Raw genomic sequence first — 25,970 nt, 5'->3', positions numbered from 1 at the left:
CAATAGGGTTTCTAAACATTGTGCTGTTTTAAAAATCTGAATTCTCAAAGAGATACATTAGCCAGTTCCAGATGTGAATCTAGTATTCTAGTAACCATGTGTATGTGACCAATAAAATTGGATTTCATGATTTGAATCTAGTATTGGACTAGTCCAAAATAGAAAACTGAGGGGGAGTCGTATTCTAAATGTAACAGTATAAATTTTAACCGTCCCCCTCACCCATACCCGGGCGTGAACCAGGGACCTTCTGCACACATCAACAGTCACCCTCGAAGCATCGTTACCCATCGCTCCACAAAAGCCGCGGCCCTTACTACCGCGGAACTACTACTTCAAGGTCTCAGAGCAAGTGACGTCACTGATTGAAACGCTATTTAGCGCCCACGCTAACTAAGCTAGCCGTTTCACATCCATTACACTCACCCCCCTTTTGACCTTCCTCCTTTTTCCGCAGCAACCAGTAATCCGGGTCAACAGCATCAATGTAACAGTATAAATTTAAATGGAGCTATGAATGAGGCGCAGCTCATTCAATTACAACATTTCTAGAACCCCCTGTAAAGTTTCAGCCCCTGGACATGCCCCAGTCAGTTGCCAACTTAGTGACTTTGTCATTAGTGTGTATTCAGACTCCTCTAGCGACACATTTTCAAAAAAGCAACAAGCGACAAATCTAGCAACTTTTTCTGGTGTTATTGGAGACTAAGAACGATACGCGCTTTCACCGCACTCTTCTCAACGAGCAGTGGGCCCCACCCAGTCCCAAAGCACTCACCCAGTCGTAGCACAGCAGTCCTTCCCAGCTGCAGTCAGAGCAGGAGATGTTCACCCCTCCGCATCCAGACTGTTTTTTTTTTTTTTTGTAGGCTGCTAAGTAGACCATAAGGTTACAAACCAAACAAAAAAACAAAATAAAGGAGGGTTGGAATTGTGACATAAAAAAAAACAAGAACCGACAGAATAAAGTTCATTTGTAGTTCTAAACATATTTAGGGTGTTTTTTTTACTCACTTTTTGTCTCTCCCACGACGTTTTTCCCTCTCTCCTACAGCATCCATCACAATTACATGCACATTGCCAATTGTGCAAATTAGGTGACGTAATTTTGCGACTTCTAGGACAGCCAATAGCTACTTTCCTTACTGAGGAGTTGGCAACACTGGCCCCAGTATTGAGGGAGGAGCGACGCGCGTTAGCCTAACTAGCTACATGTTCTTCCTGTGTGCTTTCTTGTCTGTTTGCAAGGGTTACTGCGGAACATATTTTACTTTACAGTGAGTCAATAACTACTTTATTGTTTGAGTCTCTATTTCGCCATGATATAAAGCATGTCTGTGTTGTGTACTAACACTTTTGGGTTAATTAGCTAGCTCCATGCAACGGTTTTGAAAACGTGTGCGCTAGCTTGTACTGTGTAGCTAGATAGCACGCTTGTTGACATGTTCGCGCTAAGACTGAGCGTCAGTAAAACAAAGTAAGTTATCTACAAAATTGATAGGCTATGCGGTTTCGTGTAGTTATGCATTTTTCGTTGAATATCTACCTTTTTCTTCAAGTCTGCCGTTGGCTGGCTAGGTTGTTAACATTAACTACATTTTTATTTTAACACGTGAGCAGATGCTCTTATTCAGAGCAATTTACAGTAGAGTGCATACATTTTTTCGTAATTTGTTTTCAGGGCCCCGCAGTCGATCGGATCAAAATGATTATCCCGGTCCGGTGCTTCACCTGTGGGAAAATCGTTGGGAATAAATGGGAGGCGTACCTTGGCCTCCTTCAAGCTGAATACACTGAAGGGTGAGCGACTCATGTCTGCTGTGGTCATTGTTTACATTGTATTTCCCTAAAATTAATCCCTTTCTCCAAATATTGTAGTGTTCACTTATTTAATTAGTAGCTACATAGGCTACTCCTGACAAACCTATTACAAACTCCAGTGTCTCCCATTTGTTTGGTTGGCAGTGATGCCCTTGATGCTCTTGGTCTGAAGAGGTATTGCTGTCGGAGGATGCTGCTGGCTCATGTAGACCTCATTGAGAAGTTGCTGAATTATGCACCCCTGGAGAAATGATGGATACAACAACCACATACAAGAATCATATGGCTTATTTATGGACAAGCCCTGGCTGACTGCCAGTGAAGCAGTGCACCCTGATGGATTGACATCCAAGAGACTATTTTCACACCTGGTTTGAATCGTAAATGTTTTGTTGAATAAAGCAATAAATACTCACTTATAAGGGCTTTGTAAAGCGGAGTCAGTTCTTTAATATGGCTTCTTTGTTGGCTCAGTGACCTAGTTTCACTTTCTCGCATGCACTCTGTATCCTGAGAGAACAATGAACCCTGGTAGGCAAGGCTCATTTCACTAGGCGTCTTTGAATTCCTGCTGCTTCCTGACAAAAACATGGCAAGTGGCTGTAGCCTTATTGGATTGAAGTGAAGCCATGTAATTCACATTGCGTAAATAAGACAGTAGGCCAACCCCTTTAAGCAGCACGGGTCAGACAATGAAAACTACCTGGTCCACTTGTTACAATCTCTTTTTGCAATAAACACTTGTTCCAACTCATTTTAACAGCCTTTTTTAATCAGTTCAAATTTGATACAAAATAAGGGGGAAGAGGGAAAAAAAAAGCACTACACAGTTCAACATATAAAAAACATGTACTTCTGCTTTGTGCATGCAGGTGTGTCAAACAAGTTGTAGCCACAACCCTGAAACGGTCAATTCATAATCAAAAATAAAATTACAAAGACAGTATCACTGTGAAAGAGGGGGTTGGTGATGGCCAAGATTAGAAGGTAAAATGCTTGGTGGCTGCTGAATACCAGGGAAACGTGGAGATGGGGGCAGTAGGTTTGGGGGGGGGGGGGCTATGGACATTCATTTTGTCTCACCATCAGTTCATCCATTAACCCAGACTTTTAAGCAGCTTGGTGCAGAAATAAAGTCCTGCCTCCCCTCCTACTCAGCCTGACAGTGACAAAGACAACCTAGAATGTCCTGAAAAGATCACAGACAAAGGTTCTGTCAGGAGTGCATAAATACAAAAGGTTGACTGAAAAAAAACTGGTGCTTGGCAATTAGAGGTGGTGGTGTATTTCAGGATGTGAGTAAGTGGTGGTAGTCTGTAGATTACAGAATTAGAGGGGAGATGTGTTGGAGATACGACAGGGCCAGAGAGCTTACCTAGCGGTGCCTCTCGCGGTGCTCCCTATGTCTATCTCGTTCCCGAACACGCTCCCGGTCTCTCCCATCTCTCTCCCCACTTAGGGAGCGTTCTCGGTGCCGGCGGGACATTCCTGCAGCCTCCCATTCCTGGCTGTAGGACTCTTCCCTTTCCCTGCCTCTGTCCCGCTCTCTTTCCCTGTCCCGCTCTCTATCTCGGGAACGGTGTTCTCTGTCACGGGAACGGTGTCTTTTCCTACAAAGAGAGAACAAGTTAGGAGTGAGGCCACATTACAATTTCCATTTGTGATGAAAGAACAGTCCATGAGAGGTACGAACAATTTTTCCAGCACTGACCTGGAGCCGTAAGACTTGCTCTCGATGGAAAAGAGGCAGTCTTTCAGAGAGGTGACCAGCGCTCGACAGCGCTCGTCCCCATACACTCTTGACTGCTTGATGACAGCAATGGCAGTCAAAAGCGTCTCAATGGCCAGGGGCATGTCTCCTACATGAGGCGAGGTTACAGAGTTTATTACAATAGCAGGATTTAAGATGACCATGATCTGCATTGTGTACTGCACATGTAAATGTCTGGGTCTCTAGTCTAGATTTATCATCATGAATCTGTATTTGAGTGTCTACTGTAGGCATTTTTCAGTGAGGGTCTAACCGGCAGTAGCTCCAGACACAGCCTTGGTGATGGCGCTGCTGGCGATTGCTCTGTTTCTGTTCATCAGCTCATCAAACTCTCCCTCTGGCATTTGGGGTGTGGGCGCTTCACTGTCCCTGCTGCTAGAGAAAGAAACACTCCCTTACTGATCATCATCATCATACATATCCATACAACTTGTGATAGACATGTTTTTGTATTAATTGGTAAACATTCCATAATATAAAGTACAGTGGATGAGCTCACCTGTGCCGGTTGTACGGTGTGTTGTGTTGTTGACTGTAGTTGTCATGTTGTGCTGGAGGAAAGAAGGCGGGGTTGAGATGCAGGGAGGGTGGAGGATGGCTGGGGAGACGTAGAGGTGGTGGAGGGAAAAGGTGGGGCATGGGGGGAGGAGGGATGTGTGGGGGAAGATGAGGGAAAAGAGGAGGAGGCAGCCTAAAGTATGGGACTGACAGAGGGGGAGGTTTGTTGTGAATGTGTTGGGGGTGGATAGTGTGAGGGACAGTGGAGTGGTTCTGGTTGAGCACAGGAGGGGAGATGGAGGTGTTTTTATCCCCAGTATCTGACGACTCCTTTGAGTTAGAGCGCTGGGGGACACCTATGGAAAAGGAGGTACAGTTTGATTTTGTTTCTATGGCAGTATTGGATATCGCTTCCGAGAAAGACTTGACCACCTATTTATTTACTGTAAGTAGATGTGTGCTTACGTTTATTAGCCTGGGCTTCAAACACGGCAAGATTCTGGCGTGTGGCAAAGCGGCAGTCCACCTTTTCTCCATTAACATGACAATTTGGCAATGTCTCCAGCAACCTCTGCAATGACTCTTCTGTGGCCACCACTACCTCAGCGTATCTATAGAGAGTAAAAGACAAATATCAGCTAGTATACTTAATGTTACCAGCTGGAAAGAAAGGCTATTTCAGAGCTTTGAAAGGCCATCACAACATAATCAACTAGCCATCAGTAGACCACCAGAGCAGCCCTGTCCAGTTATTCAGGGTCTGGAGACAACACTTTGGCTCTGGATCATGCACAGATAATAAATAAAACATTGGTAGTCATCTGTAAGATCTGTATTTAGCTTAGCTACTGGAGCATCATATTTATTTGAAGACTAATTTGACTCAATAGGTGTCTGTCTCCAGGTCTCCCTAGAACACCATGGCCAGACCCAGTCATGAAATGACAAAACACCCAGTTAATAAACAGTGAAGAAATAGATCACATTAGATTAGAATGATGCCCAGTGGATAGGCCTAACTCTCACCCCCTGGACTGGCCATTAGCTCTGTTCTCAGCAAATTTGATCTCCACAATGTCCTTCACACCCAAGGTGCGCGCCACGTTAATAAGGTCTTTGTCGGAGGTCCACTGAGGAGAGGGGTAAAGGAAGACAAAGGCGAGAAAGAGGGAGAAGATGGGTAAAAATTAAGGATAGGGACAGAAAGGTAATAGGCCTAGGTGGCTGTATCTCATTACAGAACATAGGCTAATAGATTAGCAGACTGGATTGAAGATAATGGTGGTGGTGGGAGACTCACCCAGGAGAAGTTGCCCACATATACAGCCAGTCTCTTGTTCCACACTCCACTGTAAGTGTACAGTATTGCTGGTTTGCTCTCCTCTTTCGTCGGCTGGTCCTTGCTGAGAGGCATAGCGTTCTCTGAGAATTTCCTTTCCCGGCTCACAGAGCCAGTGAGCACGTCATCATAAAGATCACTTGCCTCTGCCGTTGTTGCAAAATCTCCTTCCTATATAGAGAGAAGATAGACAGAAGATATACATCATCCCTCAATGCCTAGCTTATCACTCACAATGACCATCCCTGAAGAATCAGACAAACTACAAGAGAACACTAACCGCCACATTTGTATTGTTGATATCAAGGTTAAGAAATTGAATAGTATGACTTATCATATATTCTAAATGTAACTATTTACATTAATTCATTTAAGATAGACATGTTGATCATGCTAAAAATCAAACAACCTCATCCAACAAGTTATTTTAGTTCCCACTTCAATAACCTTCTGCATTCACTTTTAGCTTCTCACAACTATTCATGTCTACAGCACTTATCATAATCGCTCTCGGCCTGTCTCACCTCCCCGTTGTTTTGACTGAACTTCTCGTCGTAGATGTCTATGAGGTCAGTTGCACCACCACCATCGGCCGCTTTAGCCGCCATCCCGAGTCCTGGGTTGGCAGTGCAGCCTCTGGCTACGTTAGCAACGTTTTCTCTCAGCAATCGACACTTGGCAAGGAAATAACTAAAAGTGCATGTTTTGCACCTTTCCGGGCATCTATGTTTTATTGATGTTGCTAGTCCAGCTGGCTAACGTTACCCAGTTAGCACCGCAATATTGAACTAAATAGCTAGGTAGCGAACGTTCGCTAAATGGCTAGCTAGCATTCCCTCCCCTTGCAGGGAAACTGGCGTGGACGGAATACCAAAGGCAAACAAAGAAATTACCAACCCAGATTAAAATGTCAACAAATATTATACTTTCAAAATGTGATATAATTGTAATGTAAGTCTGCATGCAAAAACTGATAACTCAGGTAAGCACTCAGCTAGCTTGTTGCTGCTACATCAGAACAGAAGCGGAATCGAGGAGTGCATCTTTCAAATATCTCCGGTGTGAATCAGGCATGATATTACGACGTTTTACGATATTACGATTTTTTTTTTTTAGCTATCAGCTAAATAATATATGTTGTTACATACGTGAATATATAATGTAAATGTGTGACATGTTGATACAATTCATATTGTTTAACATGCATTTCAAGAATAATTTGGAATAAGTAATAATTGCCCTTACCAATATGGCGCCAATTATTTCCCTAAGCTAGAGCGGACATTTCTTGCTGTGCTCCCCTTGTAATTATGTGACTGTCTTTGGCTAGCAGGGACTTGTATAATTTTAGGACACTGGTTACTCTCGAGTCAACAAGAACAGTTACATCAGGATTCAGCAGTCACAAGGAAGAAAGACACAATGCTGTCTGTTCTCGTTGCTAAAAGAGTGAGTCGTATTTTGAATACAAACGTGAGGCTACACGGACTATCTGAGTTAACCTTGTATCCTCATTGACTTTTTGTTTTATACTGTCGGTTTGCTATCTAGATAACTAATGTCAAGGCTGGCTAGAAATGCTGTCTATTCTGACTGAAGCTAACTCAAGTTTGCCCATAAACCTACTGTAGTTTACTACTGAGTTTGAAAGTAATTTTCTGTTCGCTCTTTTCAAACTGAACGGTAAAGTTGTGTAGGATATGAAGGTACACTTGTGCAACCATACCACATGGGAGGGCAGCAGATAATGTTATGCAACCAACCTCATGTTTTGCAGCTAAAGGAAGTAGGCTTGGCAAGAACAGCAGTCCATTTCATACATAGTGGTAGCTAGCTAGGTAAAATTATGCACAAGGACAAGGGTACTCTTCACTCGTACTGTCATCTGAATTAGCCTAGGGGCGCTATGATCTTTGCCAGTCAGACTTGTGAGTACCCTACAGGACAGTCATTGTAAGCTACTTTTCTAGCAATTAAACTATGAAATCACATTTTATTGGTCACATGCATATAGTTAGCAGATGTTATTGCGAGTGTAGCGAAATGCTTATGCTACACTCGCAATAACATCTACTAACCATATGTATAATTAAAACCATCTCCATGTTGTTGTGTACAGTCAGTCCAGTTGTTGGTAATGATGTTGTTTATCTTGTCCAGCTGGTAAGTGGGGTATGCCAGGAGTCATTGAGACCAGCTGTGGTAGAACTAGTAACTACACGGGGTTACAAAGGAGAGGCACCTGATGACTCTAGGGGTGACATAATTGAGATCCCCCTGCCCCCCTGGACAGAGAAGGATGGTGAGACCATGGACATCAAGAGACGGCGCCTGCTCTTCCAAAGCCGAAAGAGGGGCATGCTGGAGAATTGCATATTGCTCAGGTGAGTGGACCACTAATCATACTGTATATATTTTAGTATTGATTTTAGTCTTCTTTTTAGTCCTGAGCAAAGCTCATACTATGATAGAGCCCACGATAGATAAAAAATGTATAAACCATCAGGTTTAAGGATAGGCAGCATATTTGTGGTCAGTGGCAGAGGCATGATTTAATTATAGTGTGCAACTTACAATATGTGTATCTGAGTCTTGGACATGTCTCAAAACCATACACTTGCACATGGCAATCAAATTGTCTTTCCCCTTTCAGCCTGTTTGCCAAACAATATCTTAATACAATGAACGAGCCCCAGTTAAGACAGTATGACAGACTGATCAACGAGCCTAGCAACGACTGGGACATCTACTACTGGGCAACAGGTGAGGAGATAATGATATTGTCTTATGTGATTATCCACTGATCTACACCAGGGCAAGCAAAGCCATATAATAGTTAGTTATACTGTTGTTTAGAAATAGTTCTTATTTTCAAACTGATCTGCTGACTTGCCCATTCTATATGAGATATGAAATGTCAGTTGAAGTTAACTGAATATGTGTTGTCTTTCCCTCCTCTCAACAGAGGCCCAGCCTGTACCTGATGTGTACGCAGGTGAAATCATGGATCTACTCAAGGAGTTCACAAAGAACAAAGATCAGGAACAAAGGCTGGATGCACCCAACCTGGAATACCTGGACAAGGGGAGCCAGTGAAGCCTGGCTGACACATCCCTCTCAGGGTGTTTTCACATTATAGTCTTCTTTAAAATAACTGATCTCAGTCCTCTTTAAAGTGAACTCTGAGGGTAAAAAAATAAGCAAAAGATCTGTTCTCTTTGTATTCACACTGCCCTTACCTTTGAACGAGGACTTAACTCCTGTGCCAGTTCACTTCACCTATTTTGTTGTCTGAGTCCTCTTTGCATTCACATTACTATGTTTAGAAAGGAACCAATATCTTTTTCCAACATTCATTCAATGCACTGTGGGTTTTTACAAAGTGCAGGACAAGCCATTCCATCAGAATATGCTATCGGACAGCTAGATACACCATATACCTACTTATATTTTGGAAGCTAATAGATTGCATTTTGTTAAAAATGAGACAATAATTAGAAGATACTATTAACATGTAAATATTATTGGTAACATACTAAATTGCAGAATAATTACTGCCGATAAGATAATGCTGTAGAACATTTTACACCCATTGTAGGCCACTGCCCCTTTAAGAGGTAGAATTGATTTTCAACCCTATGTTGTGATTTTTACCAAATTATGTTATCGTCTCCTCACACTATTCAAACCCCACATTCGAATAAACAGCGTAAGAAGCTCTTAGCATATAGGTCACATATTGCAAAAAAAAAAAATCTGAACTAAAAACTAAACGCATATTATGGCATTTCTGTGCATCCTTGACAATCGCTAATCAATATCCTTAAATAGCACATGCCCCCCCCCTAATTTATCTAATTTGTGGCACCAATGCGAGGGGCAATTGCAGGGAAAACGGTGTTGCTGCAGTCTAGTGTGTGGTGCGGGAATAATGACAAGCGAATCTGGGGAGCTTTATGTTCACATAGCCTTAAAAAGGGAGCCGGACCGTGGAATTCATTCGAACCGAACTCAGACTACCTCTCGAAATGGTCTAAGTTTGCTTCGGGGGCTCTATGAGTGGTCTGAGTTCCTTTGGGGGGTTTCAGACAATCAGACTGCACTAAAAAGTAAGCGACACATTTTTTTCTGAAAAGGACCAAGTGTGAAAACACCCTCAGAGAATGCTAATGATCTCAATTTATCAGAGAAATGTACCTCCTTGACAAGGATAATTCCTACAGCTACATGCACATGCATCACCGGCCTTATTCATAAGACCTTCAACACAAAATGAAAATAATGACTGTAGTACACGGATGTGTGAGTTAACTATACTGAACAAAAATATAAACGCAACATGTAAAGTGTTGGTTTCATGAGCTGAAATAAAAGATCCCAGAAATGTTCCTTACGCACAAAAAAGCAAATTTCTCTGAAATGTGCACAAATTTGGGTTACATTGTCAATGCATGGACACCAGGGGGAAGCAAAACTACGGTTTCATTCCCTTTATGCACCTCAACTGCACACTGCTAATCCCAGGTAATGTACTGGGAATGCAGATTCAAAAACATGAAGCTCAATACTCACTCTTAAGGGCAGAGATGCAGGCACCAAAACAATTAATATAGCTAAGCTTAATGTGGGTTGCCCTGTGTCCTTGATGTCTGTAATTAGCTTTCAGCTCAGTTACTCAGGCTAAGATGATTCATAATTAATAGGCAAGGTTCTCCTTTCACCATGAATGAGTAAACGTATGAAGACCTGGCTATAATGAAAAGTGTATCAGGTGTGAATGGGTGCACCTGCTGTGCATAATGTTTGTGCGAGTGTGTGTGTATGTTTGCTCTGTGTGTTTGTAGGGCTGCATGCTGGTGAGTGGGAGTTTGTGAGTGTTTCAGTGTCAAATACACTGCTCAAAAAAATAAAGGGAACACTAAAATAACACATCCTAGATCTGAATGAATGAAATATTCTTATTAAATACTTTTTTCTTTACATAGTTGAATGTGCTGACAACAAAATCACACAAAAATTATCAATGGAAATCAAATTTATCAACCCATGGAGGTCTGGATTTGGAGTGACACTCAAAATTAAAGTGGAAAACCACACGACAGGCTGATACAACTTTGATGTAATGCCCTTAAAACAAGTCAAAATGAGGCTCAGTAGTGTGTGTGGCCACGTGCCTGTATGACCTCCCTACGACGCCTGGGCATGCTCCTGATGAGGTGGCGGATGGTCTCCTGAGGGATCTCCTCCCAGACCTGGACTAAAGCACACACCAACTCCTGGACAGTCTGTGGTGCAACGTGGCGTTGGTGGATGGAGCGAGACATGATGTCCCAGATGTACTCAATTGGATTCAGGTCTGGGGAACGGGCGGGCCAGTCCATAGCATCAATGCCTTCCTCTTGCAGGAACTGCTGACACACTCCAGCCACATGAGGTCTAGCATTGTCTTGCATTAGGAGGAACCCAGGGCCAACCGCACCAGCATATGGTCTCACAAGGGGTCTGAGGATCTCCTCTCGGTACCTAATGGCAGTCAGGCTACCTCTGGCGAGCACATGGAAGGCTGTGCGGCCCCCCCAAAGAAATGCCACTATGACTGACCCACCGCCAAACCGGTCATGCTGGAGGATGTTGCAGGCAGCAGAACGTTCTCCACGGCGTCTCCAGACTGTCACGTCTGTCACGTGCTCGGTGTGAACCTGCTTTCATCTGTGAAGAGCACAGGGCGCCAGTGGCGAATTTGCCAATCTTGGTGTTCTCTGGCAAATGCCAAACGTCCTGCACGGTGTTGGGCTGTAAGCACAACCCCCACCTGTGGACGTCGGGCCCTCATACCACCCTCATGGAGGCTGTTTCTGACCGTTTGAGCAGACACATGCACATTTGTGGCCTGCTGGAGGTCATTTTGCAGGGCTCTGGCAGGGCTCCTCCTGCTCCTCCTTGCACAAAGGCGGAGGTAGCGGTCCTGCTGCTGGGTTGTTTCCCTCCTACGGCCTCCTCCACGTCTCCTGATGTACTGGCCTGTCTCCTGGTAGCGCTTCCATGCTCTGGACACTACACTGACAGACACAGCAAACCTTCTTGCCACAGCTCGCAATGAAGTGCCATCCTGAATGAGCTGCACTACCTGAGCCACTTGTGTGGGTTGTAGACTCCGTCTCATGCTACCACTAGAGTGAAAGCACCACCAGCATTCAAAAGTGACCAAAACATCAGCCAGGAAGCATAGGAACTGAGAAGTGGTCTGTGGTTACCACCTGCAGAACGACTCCTTTATTGGGGGTGTCTTGCTAATTGCCTATAATTTCCACCTGTTGTCTATTCCATTTGCACAACAGCATGTGACATTTATTGTCAATCAGTGTTGCTTCCTAAGTGGACAGTTTGATTTCACAGAAGTGTGATTGACTTGGAGCTACATTGTGTTGTTTAAGTGTTCCCTTTATGTTTTTGAGCAGTGTAGTATCAGTACTTAAATTGCAGATTGTATTTGCCCTGAAGCACATGTAGCGTGGTTCGTTCTGCGTTGTGTACTATTAATTAGGACGCTGCCACAACTGGAGGCCTGCTAGTTGAATTATTTTTATTTGCCCTGCACACGAAGAGACAACACACAATATGTTAGCCCTTGGCACAGTCATAGCTCTCAGGCACCTTGCTATGCCGAAGATCAGGCAAAAGAGAACAATAAGGGGTTACGGAAATAAGGTGCCCTTTGGCTAGGGGGTGTGCATAGATTTAGAACAGAAATGAGACAAGCCTTCCCTCTGCCTGGTTCTACCCGCAAGTCACCAGAACCATTGTGCTGGACACTCAGGCGATTACAGAAGACATTTATGATTTAAAAGATGATGTCCATCACCTGAGGGAACAGTTTCAGCTCACCAGCACAAACACAATTCACACTTCAGTAGTCTTCAATAGTCTGTACCCAGGCTATTTCCTCATTTGGCAATAAAATAATAAAACCACTTGGCATAAATCTTCTGCGTTAAAGTGGTGATCTGCACACAATTGATCATAGATTAAATTGACACACAAAATCATTTTACGTACAGCTCCTGCATGGACAGGGTGAGGTGGAGATGCTGGGTGTGTGTTTGTGATGTCAGCTGCTGTCTGTCCCACTTCAGAGACTTGGACTGGACACATCTTCTGACCTCTGTCTGTCTGTCCTTTTTTTATATCTGTCTCTGCCGGTGTTTGGCTATTTACCTGACTGATGGTCAGTCTGTCTGTATAACTTTGTGTTCGGCCACTCATCTGGGTGTCATTATTTCCAACACCACTAGTGTTAAAGATGTATTGGCCTGTGTCAAGTTTGTATCTTCATATTTCTTCAATTGATTTCTTTATCATCTTACTTCTTAATTGTTTGTCTTGATTAGGTTTTAATTGGAAAGAATTAGAAACCTGCTGAGAAACAGTTGTCTGATGTGGATGTTCAGAGAGCACATTCTGTAGGAGCGTCTGTACACGTGTATCTGAACATATCGTTTCCTGTACTGCATGAGGTAAACTTAGATCATGTGGGTGTGACTTTAATCAAACACAAACTCAATGTGCACTTTCCTTTGTTCACATGGCAATGGTCCCGTTTCCTTTTCCTCACATGGCAATGGTCCCGTGTGGCTCAGTTGTTAGAGCATGGCGCTTTCAACGTCAGGGTTTGGGTTCGATTCCCATGGCGGACCATTACCAAAATGTACTCACTCACTACTGTAAGTCGCTCTGGATATGAGCATCTACTAAATGACTGTAATATCATTTATCCCTGTTCTCTCACTATTAAATGATACGCCGCACCTGTGAATTCTACATATCAGGCTTTCATGTGCTGCACAGTTCGTGTTTTTCCATTCCCGTTAAGCTTGTTTGGAGTGTGGATTTGTCTGTCGCCCACAGCCGCCCACTCTCCCCATCTCCAGGCCGACGTGTTCCTGTCTTCTTCTAGCGCTGTGTCTCTGTGTCGTGACAGCTCTCAGTTTTATCCTCCGCTCTACACTACCGCCAATCTCTGCTCCCCTGGAATTAAAATTGTACCCCTCTCTCTTTCTTTACCTTCTCTCTCCCTCTCCTCAACATGTCTTCTCATTCTCTCTGTACTTGAGAGAAGCCTGCAGGAAGGGAGCTGTACAACAAAGAAAAAATACTGTAGTAGTTTCACTATTCTACTACTAATAACCTGTATTCAGGGCTAATTTTCCTTCAAGGTCATGTGGTCAGGAAAAACTTCTGTTGTGCACCGGTTTAGAATACTTAACACGAACATGCACACATCCCCTCTCCTTCATGCTCAGAGTTAACAGGGTTTCTGTAGTTGACTCAAAATGAACCATATGTCAAAGATCAATAGTTGAAATGAACTATTGAAAATAAAATGTATTAAAAAGAAGCCCAAAGGAGGGAGTAGGGCAGATGTATGTAGGAAGTGGATTTGTAAAAGACTGAAGATCTATTCTGTTCTTGTGGTTCTGGTTTAAACTACAGTGTGTGAGCATAAGGAATGAACTGTGTGGGAAGCAATGTGTGTGGGTTGTGGTGTTTTTTAAACACTTGAGAAAAGGACAAATTAATACAACTGTGTGTAAACCAGCACTTAGAAACCCCTTTTACAGCCTGTAAAAAATAGTCAAAACATACTCCTGTATAGTCCCTTTACTTTGGTCTGAGTCCAAACTGAGCTAGCTCTATCATGTTGCTACTCATTAGATTAGCTACCAATTTGATTTACTATAATTTTATTTACACAACATGCCTACCACTTTGAAGATGCCAAATATTTTTTATTTGCAAAACAAACAAGAAATAAGAAAAAAAAACAGAAAACTTGAGCGTGCATAAATATTCACCCCCCCCCCAAAGTCAATACTTTGTAGAGCCACCTTTTGCAGCAATTACAGCTGCAAGTCTCTTGGGATATGACTCCATAAGCTTGGCACATCTAGCCACTGGGATCTTTGCACATTCTTCAAGGCAAGACTGCTCCAGCTCCTTCAAGTTGGATGGGTTCCTGCTAGTTTACATCAATCTTTAAGTCATACCACAGATTCTCAATTGGATTAGCGTCTGGGCTTTGACTAGGCCATTCCAAGACTTTTAAATGTTTCCCCTTAAACCACTCAAGTGTTGTTTTAGCAGTATGCTTAGTGTCATTGTCCTGCTGGAAGGTGAACCTCCGCCCCAGTCTCAAATCTCTGGAAGACTAAAACAGGTTTCCCTCAAGAATTTCCCTGAATTTAGTGCCATACATCATTCATTCAATTCTGACCAGTTTCCCAATCCCTACCGATGAAAAACATCCCCATAGCATGATGCTGCCACCACCATGCTTCACTGTGGGGATGGTATTCTCGGGGTGATGGGAGGTTTTTGGTTTGTGCCAGACATAACATTTTCCTTGATCGCCAAAAAGCTACATTTTAGTTTCAACTGACCAGAGTACCTTCTTCCATTTGTTTGGAGAGTCTCCCACATGACTTTTGGCGAACACCAAATGTGTTTGCTTATTTTTTTTCTTTAAGCAATGGCTTATTTCTGGCCACTCTTCCGTAAAGGCCACCTCTGTGGAGTGTATGGCTTAAAGTGGTCCTATGGACAGATACTCCAATCTCCGCTCTGGAGCTTTGCAGCTCCTTCAGGGTTATCTATGGTCTCTTTGCTGCCTCTGATTAATGCCCTCCTTTGGTGGGCGGCCCTCTCTTGGCAGGTTTGTTGTGGTGTCATATTCTTTCCATTTTTAATAATTGATTTAATGGTGCTTTGTGGGATGTTCAGAGTTTCGGATATTTTTTAAAACCCAACCCTGATCTGTACTTCTCCACAACTTTGTCCCTGACCTGTTTGGAGAGCTCCTTGGTCTTTATGGTGCCGCTTGCTTGGTGGTGCCTCTTGCTTAGTGGTGTTGCAGACTCAGGGGCCATTCAGAACAGGTGTATATACAGTTGAAGTAGGAAGTGTACATACACCTTAGCCAAACACATTTAAACTCTGTTTTTCACAATTCCTGACATTTAATCCTAGTAAACATTCCCTGTCTTAGGTCAGTTAGGATCGCCACTTTATTTTAAGAATGTGAAATGTCAGAATAATAGTAGAGAGAATGATTTATTTCAGCTTTTATTTCTTTCATCACATTCCCAGTGGGTCAGAAGTTTACATACACTCAATTAGTATTTGGTATCATTGTCTTTATATTGTTTAACTTCCACAAGCTTCCCACAATAAGTTGTGTGAATTTTGTGAAGTGCACCAGTCCCTCCTGCAGCAAAGCAACCCCACAACATGATGCTGCCACCCCCGTACTTTACGGTTGGGATGGTGTTCTTCGGCTTGCAAGCCTCCCCCTTTTTCCTCCAAACATAACGATGGTCATTATGGCCAAACAGTTCTATTTTTGTTTCATCAGACCAGAGGACATTTCTCCAAAAAGTACGATCTTTGTCTCCATGTGCAGTTGCAAACCGTAGTCTGGCTTTTTAATGGAGGTTTTGGAGCAGTGGTTTCTTCCTTGCTGAGCGACCTTTCAGGTTATGTCGATATAGGACTCGTTTTACTGTGGATATAGATACTTTTGTACCTGTTTCCTCCAGCATCTTCACAAGGTCCTTTGCTGTTGTTCTGGGATTGATTTGCACTTTTCGCACCAAAGTACATTCATCTCTAGGAGACAGAAGGCGTCTCCGTCCTGAGTGATATGACGGCTGCATGGTCCCATGGTGTTTATACTTGCATACTATTGTTTTTACAGATGAAAGTGGTACCTTCAGGCGATTGGAAATTGCACCCAAGGATGAACCAGACTTTTGGAGGTCTACAATTATTGGCCTTGGCTAATTTCTTTTGATTTTCCCATGATGTCAAGCAAAGAGGCACTGAGTTTGAAGGTAGGCCTTGAAATACATCCACAGGTACACCTCCAATTGACTCAAATGATGTCAATTAGCCTATCAGAAGCTTCTAAAGCCATGACATCATTTTCTGAAATTTTCAAGCTGTTTAAAGGCACAGTCAACTTAGTGTATGTAAACTTCTGACCCACGAATTGTGGTACAGTGAATTATAAGTGAAATAATCTGTCTGTAAACAATTGTTGGAAAAATTACTTGTGTCATGCACAAAGTAGATGTCCTAACTGACTTGCCAAAACTACAGTTTGTTAACAAGAAATTTGTGGAGTGGTTGAAAAACGAGTTTTAATGACTCCAGCCTAAGTGTATGTAAACTTCCAACTTCAACTGTATATACTGAGATCATGTGACACTGAGATTGCACACAGGTGGACTTCATTTAATTAATTATGTGACTTCTGAAGGTAATTGGTTGCACCAGAATATTATTTGGGGGCTTCATAGCAAAGCAGGTGAATACATATGTATGCCCCACTTTTCTGTTTAGAATTTTCATAATTTTTTGAAACAAGTAATTTTTTTCATTTCACTTCACCAATTTGGACTATTTCGTGTATGTCCATTACATGACATCCAAATAAAAATCAATTTCAATTACAGGTTGTAATGCAACAAAATAGGAAAAACGCCAAGGTGGTGAATCATTTTGCAAGGCACTGTAGCCGTGAAAATATGAAAGTAAACAACATCTAATTAAAGGAATCGATGCCGCTTGGTTTGACAGAAAAGCAGTGTATGTACAGTATATCATTCCTCTATGAACTGAATTTGACGTTCAAGTCGAAGGCCAGATTTGAAGGCGAGGTTCAGACTTGACTCTTCACAACAGTGTTTTTACTGCAACAGAACTACTGTTTCAACTAGTACTAGCCAGTGGGAACAGTTGGAAACCTTACTAAGTTCCTCTGATGGAAATCAAATAGGGAGAGAAAGCCACAAGCCACTATGAAATACCACAGTAAATCAGCTTTAGAAAAACAACAAAAACAATTTTAGAAGTTTCTTATTTTTATGTACACATTTCTATATTTATACACTGTACAGATTTCAAAAAAATAAATGGTTGATATATAAGATTGTGCACCCCACAGATGTGTGACTAAAGAGAGAACAGAAGAGAGCAAGAGATGGGACAAAGGGATGTCAAGGACATACAGATATCAACATCCCCAATGAAAACTTTTTACATACACAATTTTAATTAATCCTTTATACAATGTCACAAAATCCTGACCTATTTTGGACAATCCTCCTCGTATCTCCACCAATATCTGTGTAGAGAGCACTAATCAGACATTTAGGGTGATTTCAATCTGAGTGACCACTGATCAGTTTTCATATTTATTTAGATCTGTGTTTTGAATTGCTACTGGGGTTTTCTAGGGCCAAGGAAGGACTCTACTAAGATTCCAAGCTCAATGCCTCAGGCAAATGGACCATACCTGGCTTCTGGACCTATTTTCAGTTCAGGGAAATCAAGTAAAACAAATAATTAATTTTCACCTGTATCATGCCATTTTATCTGTGTTTCCTATTCTAGCTGATCTTTTCAATTTAATGCTGCGTCTGCATACATAATGATGTATCGTTTGCTTGTGTGCTCAGTATGAGGCAGGGCGGTGACTCTGTTCCCAGTTATTTTAGGAGCAGGTAGGTGCTCTGCTATGTTCTGCTCTGCCTGGAGATTGCAGTGATGCAAATGAGGTGATGATCATTGTCTGTCTCACCTTTTCTCTGTGACACTTGGGGAGTGAGAGCATATGGAGGAGAGGGGGAGGGGTGTTGTTTAAGAGCACCTTGTGCCAAAAAGCATGTGTGTCACAGTGGGGTTTTGAAGTACGTCAGCACTGACGTATGGAGACCTCGTCTGTCTTAGTCTCAGTGTGTTGGGCCAGACCTAGAGCGGAGGGACAGCGTGTTGGGCCAGACCTAGAGCGGAGGGACAGCGTGTTGGGCCAGACCTAGAGCGGAGGGACCGCGTATTGGGCCAGACCTAGAGCGGAGGGACAGCGTGTTGGGCCAGACCTAGAGCGGAGGGACAGCGTGTTGGGCCAAACCTAGAGGGGAGGGACAGCGTGTTGGGCCAGACCTAGAGCGGAGGGACAGCGTGTTGGGCCAGACCTAGAGCGGAGGGACAGCGTGTTGGGCCAGACCTAGAGGGACAGCGTGTTGGGCCAGACCTAGAGCGGAGGGACAGCGTGTTGGGCCAGACCTAGAGCGGAGGGACAGCGTGTTGTGCCAGACCTAGAGCGGAGGGACAGCGTGTTGGGCCAGACCTAGAGCGGAGGGACAGCGTGTTGAGCCAGACCTAGAGCGGAGGGACAGCGTGTTGGGCCAGACCTAGAGGGGAGGGACAGCGTGTTGGGCCAGACCTAGAGGGGAGGGACAGTGTGTTGGGCCAGACCTAGAGCGGAGGGACGTGTTGGGCCAGACCTAGAGGGGAGGGACAGTGTGTTGGGCCAGACCTAGAGCGGAGGGACAGCGTGTTGGGCCAGACGTAGAGGGAAGGGACAGTGTGTTGGGCCAGACCTAGAGCGGAGGGACAGTGTGTTGGGCCAGACCTAGAGGGGAGGGACAGTGTGTTGGGCCAGACCTAGAGCGGAGGGACAACGTTTTGGGCCAGACCTAGAGGGGAGGGACAGCGTGTTGGGCCAGACCTAGAGCGGAGGGACAGCGTGTTGGGCCAGACCTAGAGCGGAGGGACAACGTTTTGGGCCAGACCTAGAGGGGAGGGACAGTGTGTTGGGCCAGACCTAGAGCGGAGGGACAACATTTTGGGCCAGACCTAGAGGGGAGGGACAGCGTGTTGGGCCAGACCTAGAGCGGAGGGACAGCGTGTTGTGCCAGACCTAGAGGGGAGGGACAGCGTGTTGGGCCAGACCTAGAGCGGAGGGACAACGTTTTGGGCCAGACCTAGAGCGGAGGGACAGTGTGTTGGGCCAGACCTAGAGCGGAGGGACAGCATGTTGTGGTTCTGTAAGCCACCTATTAAATGGTAAACCAGAACACAAGGCCCCTGATGCACACAGGCCTGAGTGAACGGTCCCTCTGCCCAACAGAAGAGGGCTAGAATAGAATATGCTGTATGTGGTATTGTCAGATGTAATGAGCTCCCCTCTCTCTCTTCTCTTTGTTTCTCTCTTCACTCAGATTCTCGAATGTCTATGGCCCCCTCCCCAACCAACCCATAAAACCCCAACAAATAGAAAGTAGACACATGCCCTTTGTCACGTTCCAACATCCCAGTAATCATTAGCGTCTCCTCCTTAGCGATCAGCGACAACATGAATAATTAACTGAACATCTAAATTACTTTATACAGAATAAAAACAGCCAAAAAACAGATTCCATATTAAGAAAATGAAAATGGCAAAAGTGAACACCAAGCACACATACATACACGGTAAACACAAACAGTCAGATGTTGACACACTCATACACACATTGCAAACACACACACACACACACACACACATTCAGTAAACACAAATAAACAGTCAAATGTAAACAGAAAATAGGTTTAGTTGATATTATTACTCTTGTAGCTATCCTTCAGCCCACTGTGTGATGAGAGAGAAACTTAATCTTGGAACAGGTCACTCCAGGATGACATCAGGAGCAGCACAGAGCAGAGGGGGTCTGGCCAGTAATGGAACAGCCTGGTCCTGAAGCAGGACAGAACAGGACAGAGGGGGTTTGGTCCGTAACAGCTGTGGTCCTGAAGACCCACTAACACCCAACTATCTAACATTAGGAGCAGGACAGAACAGAGGGGGTTTGGTCTGTAACAGCCGTGGTCCTGAAGACCCATTAACACCCAACTATCTAACATCAGGAGCAGGACAGAGCAGAGGGGGTTTGGTCTGTAATGAAACAGCCCTGGTCCTGAAGACCCACTAAGACCCTAACTATCTAACATCTGGAGCAGGACAGAGCAGAGGGGGTTTGGCCAGTAATGGAACAGCCTTCCACTAAGACCCTAAACATTTATCTACTAACATTCTTATAACAATGTGTTCTGTGACATGCACACTAATGAATAAGATGTTGACTAAATGACTTACAGACCAACTGACGTTACAGACACACGTTCCAACAGACAGGCAGAATTACACAAAATGACTGAGAGAGACAAACAGGTAACGTTACCAACCTTGATGGGGACAAGATCAATTGGCTTAGTGCTCCATTAGAAACAAAACTGACTCGGTTGGGAGAGGGGCATTTATTTATGGTTATCTGCAGTGGATGATGCAATTGAGAGAAAGCAGCTCAGATGAAGACTGGTGGTTCATGTCAAGTTCCTCCTCTGCTTACCATTCCACACCAGGTAGCAGGCACCACCCTACAGACTGTACCCCTCTCTCTCTGTCACTGCTTAGCTGCTGTGACCTCTCCAAGTCTTCAAACATATCCAGTAGAATACTGATGATTATTATTGTCATCATTATTATCAGTAACATTGTCGTTATTCATTTGATAGCAGTGCAAGCCCAATACTTTCACACACTTGCACTCGCATTCACACTCTAACTTTCGCTGACACGCACGCACGCACGCACACACACACACGCACACACACACACACACACACACACACACACGCACACACACACACACACACACACACAGAGAATACGACAGAATAATAGCTGTCTTTTTGCTTCTATTTACTGTCTCTGGAAGAACATTTTGATTGGTCTCTTTAGGCTTTTTAAAAACAAAACACAACATTGATGACTTTACTCTTTTTCTGTCATTAATCTTTTTTTTCTCTCCAGAAAATAGGAACGTCTTTTTACATTTCCCCCATGGACCAGTGTAAATGATCAGTCATTTTCTCCTTTTTTCATCTAGAAATTCATTTGGAGTTACAGCACATCACCCACAGCACGCACAGACAACAAGGGGGTCCAGCCAGGGAAGACTCACCACAGTGGTGGGAGAGAAAGAGATCAGAGATGATGAACGGGGTGGAGTGACAGTGTCACGTCTAATTCCATTATCATCCAGACAGTCCATCCCTCTTCTATACCATTGGTTTGCAACTCTCTCTCTATCGATCCTTCCTGTTATATTCTCTGTGTGTTTGCAGAAGGGAATGGACCAAAGGGTCAACGTGGGAAGCAAAAAAAAAAAAATGAACAGCCAACCAGATTGCTTCTGACGACAGAGAGAGCAGTGATTAGGGAGAGAAGTAGCCTCCCCTCACTGACACAGGAGAACGATGGAGAGACACAGGATTAATGGTGGAACTGGATTCCTTGTCGGTCAGTCTGTCACACAGTCACAGATTTAATGTTTCCTGAAAGACAGGCCCTTCACCAGCTCCTTACGCAGGATTCTTATATGGTCTATTTTAACCTGTTTTTGTTGGTGGCTGAGGCTCACCCTAGGGCTGGCAGAGTGTGCTGCTCCAGAGTAAAACAGAGTAAAGGTGGACCAAGGAGAAAAAACTATGGTTGAGAGGAAGGTATGACTTAAAAGCAACAAGACTCAGAAAGGACCCGGCTAAACAGAGAGGAGTAGAGGAAGGAGAAGCTCATTAGGGATCTGAGAGAGGACAGGCATGAGGAGAGGGTGGATGCGTAGGGTGGATGCGTTGGATGGCTATTTGTACCCATGTTCTGCAGCGAGTCAGCCTTGTGCATAACGATAGGGTGGGAGGGCAGGGCAGGGGGCTGGGATGGTCTGGGTGGATGTGACTGGACCTACAGTATCAGGCCTTGAGGGCATGCCACTGCTGCACGGCATTACGAGGTTTACCCATCATGTCCTTCCAGTGCTTCACCTCCGCTGGACCACTCTTCCACGAGAGATAGATCTGAGAGAGAGAGCAAGAGGGAGGGTGGGAAGAAAGAGAGGATGAGAAGGGGAGGAAGGGAGGAGGAGAGAGAGATGGAGTGAAAGAGAGAGAGGGGGGTGAGATGGATAAGCAGGATATCTGACGTCACAGAGATCGATATTACTCATACTCAAACAGAGAGAGGTAAACTAAACTCTCTGAAGTCTGGAGTGTCCCTGCTGTTACCATAAAGCTTGCCAATCACCCTAATCTGAATTTAATTCATATCGGGAGCTGAGGAGAGTCATTAAGATGAAACAGCTGTTTTACTCTCAGCAATTTTCAGAGCAGGGGAAACAGGGGGAAAGATTTGTGTGAGAATGAGACTTATGTTTAGACAGAGAGATGGAGGCTCCCAAGCAAGCCGCAGCTGTGTTTTACTGCTGGTGATTAGACTGTGGGTGAAAGGGCCAGAGCCTGTGATGAGGCGTGTTTGGTTTACTGAGGGGTCACTATCAGACACTGGATCCATAGTAAGGAAGCCTGTATGAGGGTTACAGTGTGTCAGAAAATCAATGGGATAGTGCCTCTGTGTGCCACAAACAAACCACACAATCAATGGATATCAATCTCACTGTGTCAGTATGTAAGAGCAATCTTGAGACAGTGACTGTTAATGTGTCGTTGTGTTAGTGTGTGTGAGAGCAGGATCATTGTGTGTGTGTGTGTGTGTGTTATGAGTTTATGTACGTGTGCGTGTGCATGTGTGTGTGTGTCTCAAGATGTGCCAGCAGGGGTCAGTGTGGACTGGTGATGTACGTGGCTGGTGGTCTGGGCGTTACGAGGGGGCGGTACCTTGCCGATGACGTCATTGCGACTGAGCTTGTCCTTGTCCATGACGGTGATGATGATGGTGGTCTCTCGGAGCACGTGGGCGGGGACGTCGAAGGGGAAGGACTCGTTGAACACGGGGTTCAGACAGCACTTCATTGTCACCGTCTTCTTCTTCTCCACACGCTTGTCCTTGTGCATCAGCCACAGCTTCACATACGGATCTGACGGGGGAGACACATCACTTAAACACAGAGGTTTCATCCCAAATGGCACCCTAATCCCTATACAGTACACTTATTTTGACCAGGGCTCATAGAAAGTAGTGCACTATATAGGGAATAGGGTGTCATTTTGGATGCCGTATGGATGGAGAGATACTGAAACCACATTGACACATGTTACGGTAGACAGACTGTAGCACAGGAAATAGGTGATGACAGAGTATTGTATGTACTGTACCAGAGGTGCCTCCAATGTCCATGGCTTTCAGGTTGCGGGCTTTGATGATGGTCACAGTGATGGTGTTGGCTTGAGGGTTGTAGCACAGTGACACCAGCAGGTCTCCTCGACTCCCCTGAGAAACACAATGACATCACCACTCACCAACCCTCTCTCCCTTCATCTCCTCTACCCCCTTCTGTCTTCCCATCATCCCTCCTTCTCCTTGTTCCCTCTCTCCTACCCTTCCCCCTCATCCCCTGTCCCTCTGCAACTGTCCTAGTCTGTGTGTGTACTTTACTCACGCTGCCGTCGCTGCAGGGCTTCAGCTCCTTCCAGTAGGTCTGCTGGTTGCCCAGGTCCACCTTGTTAAGGGGAATGGACACCTCCCCGATGGGGTCGTTCCTGCTGAAGCGATCGTAATCCAGCACCTGCATATAGAGGGTCCTCTGGATCACCTTCTCATAGGGGAACCCTGGGGGGAACAGACAGATACATAAACAGACAGATAAGAGGCTGATATGTGCTGGACAGAGATTTAGGGAGTACTCTTTCAGACTTTATACAGGATAACCAATAGCCATTTGTCTAGTTATGTGTATAGTTCTAAGACCAGATGTGTGTTTTTTATAATGTGCAGTAGTTGCCATTGCGTCCCAAATGGCATCCTATTCCCTATGTAGTGCACTATAGGGGCCCATAGGGCTGTGATCAAAAGTAGTGCAGAATAGGGCGCCATTAGGTACGCAGCCTCGTATGCAGGGTGATTTCACAGTCTGACCTTCAAACAGGAAGGTCTCGTTCCAGCGAGGATTGAGGTTCTTCCTCTTGACCTTGGTCTCCAGCTTGTGCTTCTTGTCAGGCAGCAGGTAGAGTTTGACGAAGGGGTCTGAGGTGCCAGAGAAGTCCTTGGCGGGGAGCTCCTGGCCCGTAAGGATCTTGACGGTCAGGGTGGAGTCCTGGAAGCTGTAGCCCACACTGAACTGAATCCGGCCCAGCTTCTCAACCACAGGCCCTTCTGTGTCCTCTTCTGAGCCTGGAGAGAGCTGGGAGAGAACAGCAGCAGAGAACTCTAATATTTATCCAGTCTATACGATGGTAGAATCGCAATTGCATACTCCTCGCGTCCTCTCTCCTTGACTCCTTCTCAAAACACATTGGAGAAGGTCAGAGGGGAGGGACCTCTGGCACTCTCATCCAATGGGTTTTGAGAAGGAGGCGAGGAGAAAGGAGAGAAGACGCGAGTAGTATGCAATTGAGATTCTCCCTTTGTACACTCAACAACCCTCATCCCAATACCCCCACCCTTTCCCAGCATGGAACACACAGATGAAACACTCAGGGACATGAACACCCAAGGTGAACAAGGAGCTTTATTTCTCATCCACAAGGGGGCAGTCAAACAGCACTGGAACTCACGTGCAATGCTGCCATCATGCTAGCCTAACGTTCAGATAATGTTATGTCATATGTCTGGTCTTTACTGAGCGATAAGGGAGGGAGCGATGGGGGAGAAGGCATATCTTGAGCGGAGAGGCAGGAGGTATTCTGTGAATAGAGAGACCCCCTGCCTAACTGGAGCTGGGCCCCGAGGGAGGGAAGGAAATGCAGTTAAAAGGCTGCTATCTGATAGAGAGGGACCAGAGGCTTGGCCCAAGGTGCAGTTCCTGGAATTTAATCTCACATTCTGTATTCTCTCCCACACATCTCGCTGTTGCTTTGCCTCCTCGTTCTAAATCTGATCATCTCTCCTCCTTCACCCTCTTGGTGTCTGATGTCTGTCTGTCTTTCATGAACACACACATGCGCACACAGACATATTTACATGGACGCATGCATGCACACATCGAGACAGCGCTCCTGAAATTTGCCCCACCTAGTTTTCAAAATTTTTCAGGGTCAATCTGTTATTTATTCTCTTTTACTTGTTGCCAAATCGCTTCGCCTGAAACCCACATAACCCACATAGATACAGAACCTACAACTCCACAAAATACAACCACATACTGAGCCCACCTACACTATTCACATCTCTCCACCCCCAGACCATGTGAGGGTCAGAACACGAGGTTAATCATATTATTAACATAATATGTACACACACCACACCAACCAGCACAAAAACATCCTGTGGCGTACTGCATCAGCATCGAATAGCCCCGGCGATATGCAACTTTTCAGGTAAGTCAGGAACCAATATACACAGTCAGTTAGGAAAGCAAAGGCTAGCTTTTTCAAACAGAAATTTGCATCCTGTAGCACTAATTCCAAAAAGTTTTGGGACACTGTAAAGTCCATGGAGAATAAGAGCACCTCCTCCCAGCTGCCCACTGCACTGAGGCTAGGAAACACTGTCACCACCGATAAATATACGATAATCAATCATTTCAATAAGCATTTTTCTAAGGTTAGCCATGCTTTCCACCTGGCTACCCCTACCCCGGCCAACATCTCAGCACCCCCTGCAGAAACTTGCCCAAGTCCCCCCCCCCCCCCGCTTCTCCTTCACCTAAATCCAGACAGTTGATGTTCTGAAAGAGCTGCAGAATCTGGATCCCTACAAATCAGCCGGGC

General features: G+C 44.7%; 5 protein-coding genes across 13 annotated transcripts in view; 2 read left to right on the top strand and 3 right to left on the bottom strand.

Moving 5' to 3' along the window:
* Window positions 1-1,071, bottom strand: part of LOC110526536 (diacylglycerol lipase-alpha) — a 52,055-nt gene extending 50,984 nt beyond the window's left edge. Inside the window, exons 1-2 of the mRNA XM_036980920.1 lie at window positions 1,015-1,071; window positions 779-873 (exon numbers count right to left, since the gene is read on the bottom strand). The gene's annotated coding sequence lies outside the window, so the exon portion shown is untranslated. The remainder of the gene's footprint in view (window positions 1-778; window positions 874-1,014) is intronic.
* Window positions 1,072-1,176: 105 nt separating this feature from the next.
* Window positions 1,177-2,574, top strand: rpb10 (DNA-directed RNA polymerase II 7.6 kDa polypeptide). 2 transcript variants are annotated; one of them, XM_036979146.1, is made up of 3 exons: window positions 1,177-1,477; window positions 1,682-1,800; window positions 1,966-2,246. In XM_036979146.1, exons 2-3 carry the CDS (start codon window positions 1,706-1,708, stop codon window positions 2,072-2,074), a joined length of 204 nt encoding a protein of 67 aa, XP_036835041.1. In that variant the 5' UTR covers window positions 1,177-1,477; window positions 1,682-1,705; the 3' UTR covers window positions 2,075-2,246.
* LOC110526532 (cleavage and polyadenylation specificity factor subunit 7) lies at window positions 2,575-6,458 on the bottom strand. 2 transcript variants are annotated; one of them, XM_021607580.2, is made up of 9 exons: window positions 5,954-6,458; window positions 5,391-5,600; window positions 5,117-5,220; window positions 4,556-4,701; window positions 4,092-4,446; window positions 3,846-3,967; window positions 3,533-3,680; window positions 3,197-3,431; window positions 2,575-3,010 (listed from the first exon to the last, which is right to left on the bottom strand). In XM_021607580.2, exons 1-8 carry the CDS (start codon window positions 6,035-6,037, stop codon window positions 3,197-3,199), a joined length of 1,404 nt encoding a protein of 467 aa, XP_021463255.1. In that variant the 5' UTR covers window positions 6,038-6,458; the 3' UTR covers window positions 2,575-3,010. The 2 variants fall into 2 exon arrangements, with proteins under 2 accessions (XP_021463255.1, XP_021463256.1); XM_021607581.2 differs by having other exon boundaries at window positions 3,846-3,964; window positions 5,954-6,411.
* On the top strand, window positions 6,368-9,817 carry LOC110526534 (succinate dehydrogenase assembly factor 2, mitochondrial). Of its 2 annotated transcripts, XM_036980922.1 has the most exons (5): window positions 6,368-6,499; window positions 6,763-6,878; window positions 7,590-7,813; window positions 8,083-8,192; window positions 8,395-9,817. In XM_036980922.1, exons 1-5 carry the CDS (start codon window positions 6,391-6,393, stop codon window positions 8,523-8,525), a joined length of 690 nt encoding a protein of 229 aa, XP_036836817.1. In that variant the 5' UTR covers window positions 6,368-6,390; the 3' UTR covers window positions 8,526-9,817. The 2 variants fall into 2 exon arrangements, with proteins under 2 accessions (XP_036836817.1, XP_021463257.2); XM_021607582.2 differs by having other exon boundaries at window positions 6,461-6,878.
* Window positions 9,818-17,334: 7,517 nt separating this feature from the next.
* LOC110526531 (synaptotagmin-7) overlaps window positions 17,335-25,970 on the bottom strand; it is a 107,565-nt gene continuing 98,929 nt past the window's right edge. For 3 of the 6 annotated variants that reach the window (XM_036980918.1, XM_036980917.1, XM_021607577.2), the window contains 5 exons: window positions 24,178-24,442; window positions 23,702-23,871; window positions 23,418-23,532; window positions 22,980-23,179; window positions 17,335-22,163 (listed from right to left, as the gene is read on the bottom strand). In XM_036980918.1, coding sequence (XP_036836813.1) covers window positions 22,059-22,163; window positions 22,980-23,179; window positions 23,418-23,532; window positions 23,702-23,871; window positions 24,178-24,442 — 855 coding nt within the window. In that variant the 3' untranslated portion in view covers window positions 17,335-22,058. The remainder of the gene's footprint in view (window positions 22,164-22,979; window positions 23,180-23,417; window positions 23,533-23,701; window positions 23,872-24,177; window positions 24,443-25,970) is intronic. The other 3 variants (XR_005052236.1, XR_005052235.1, XR_005052237.1) reach the window with 3 other exon arrangements.

The sequence above is a fragment of the Oncorhynchus mykiss genome, chromosome 6 (assembly GCF_013265735.2).
Source record: "Oncorhynchus mykiss isolate Arlee chromosome 6, USDA_OmykA_1.1, whole genome shotgun sequence".
Lineage (NCBI taxonomy): Eukaryota > Metazoa > Chordata > Actinopteri > Salmoniformes > Salmonidae > Oncorhynchus > Oncorhynchus mykiss.
Note: the sequence above shows the minus strand (reverse complement) of the source record. Positions and strands in the feature narration are given on the sequence as shown.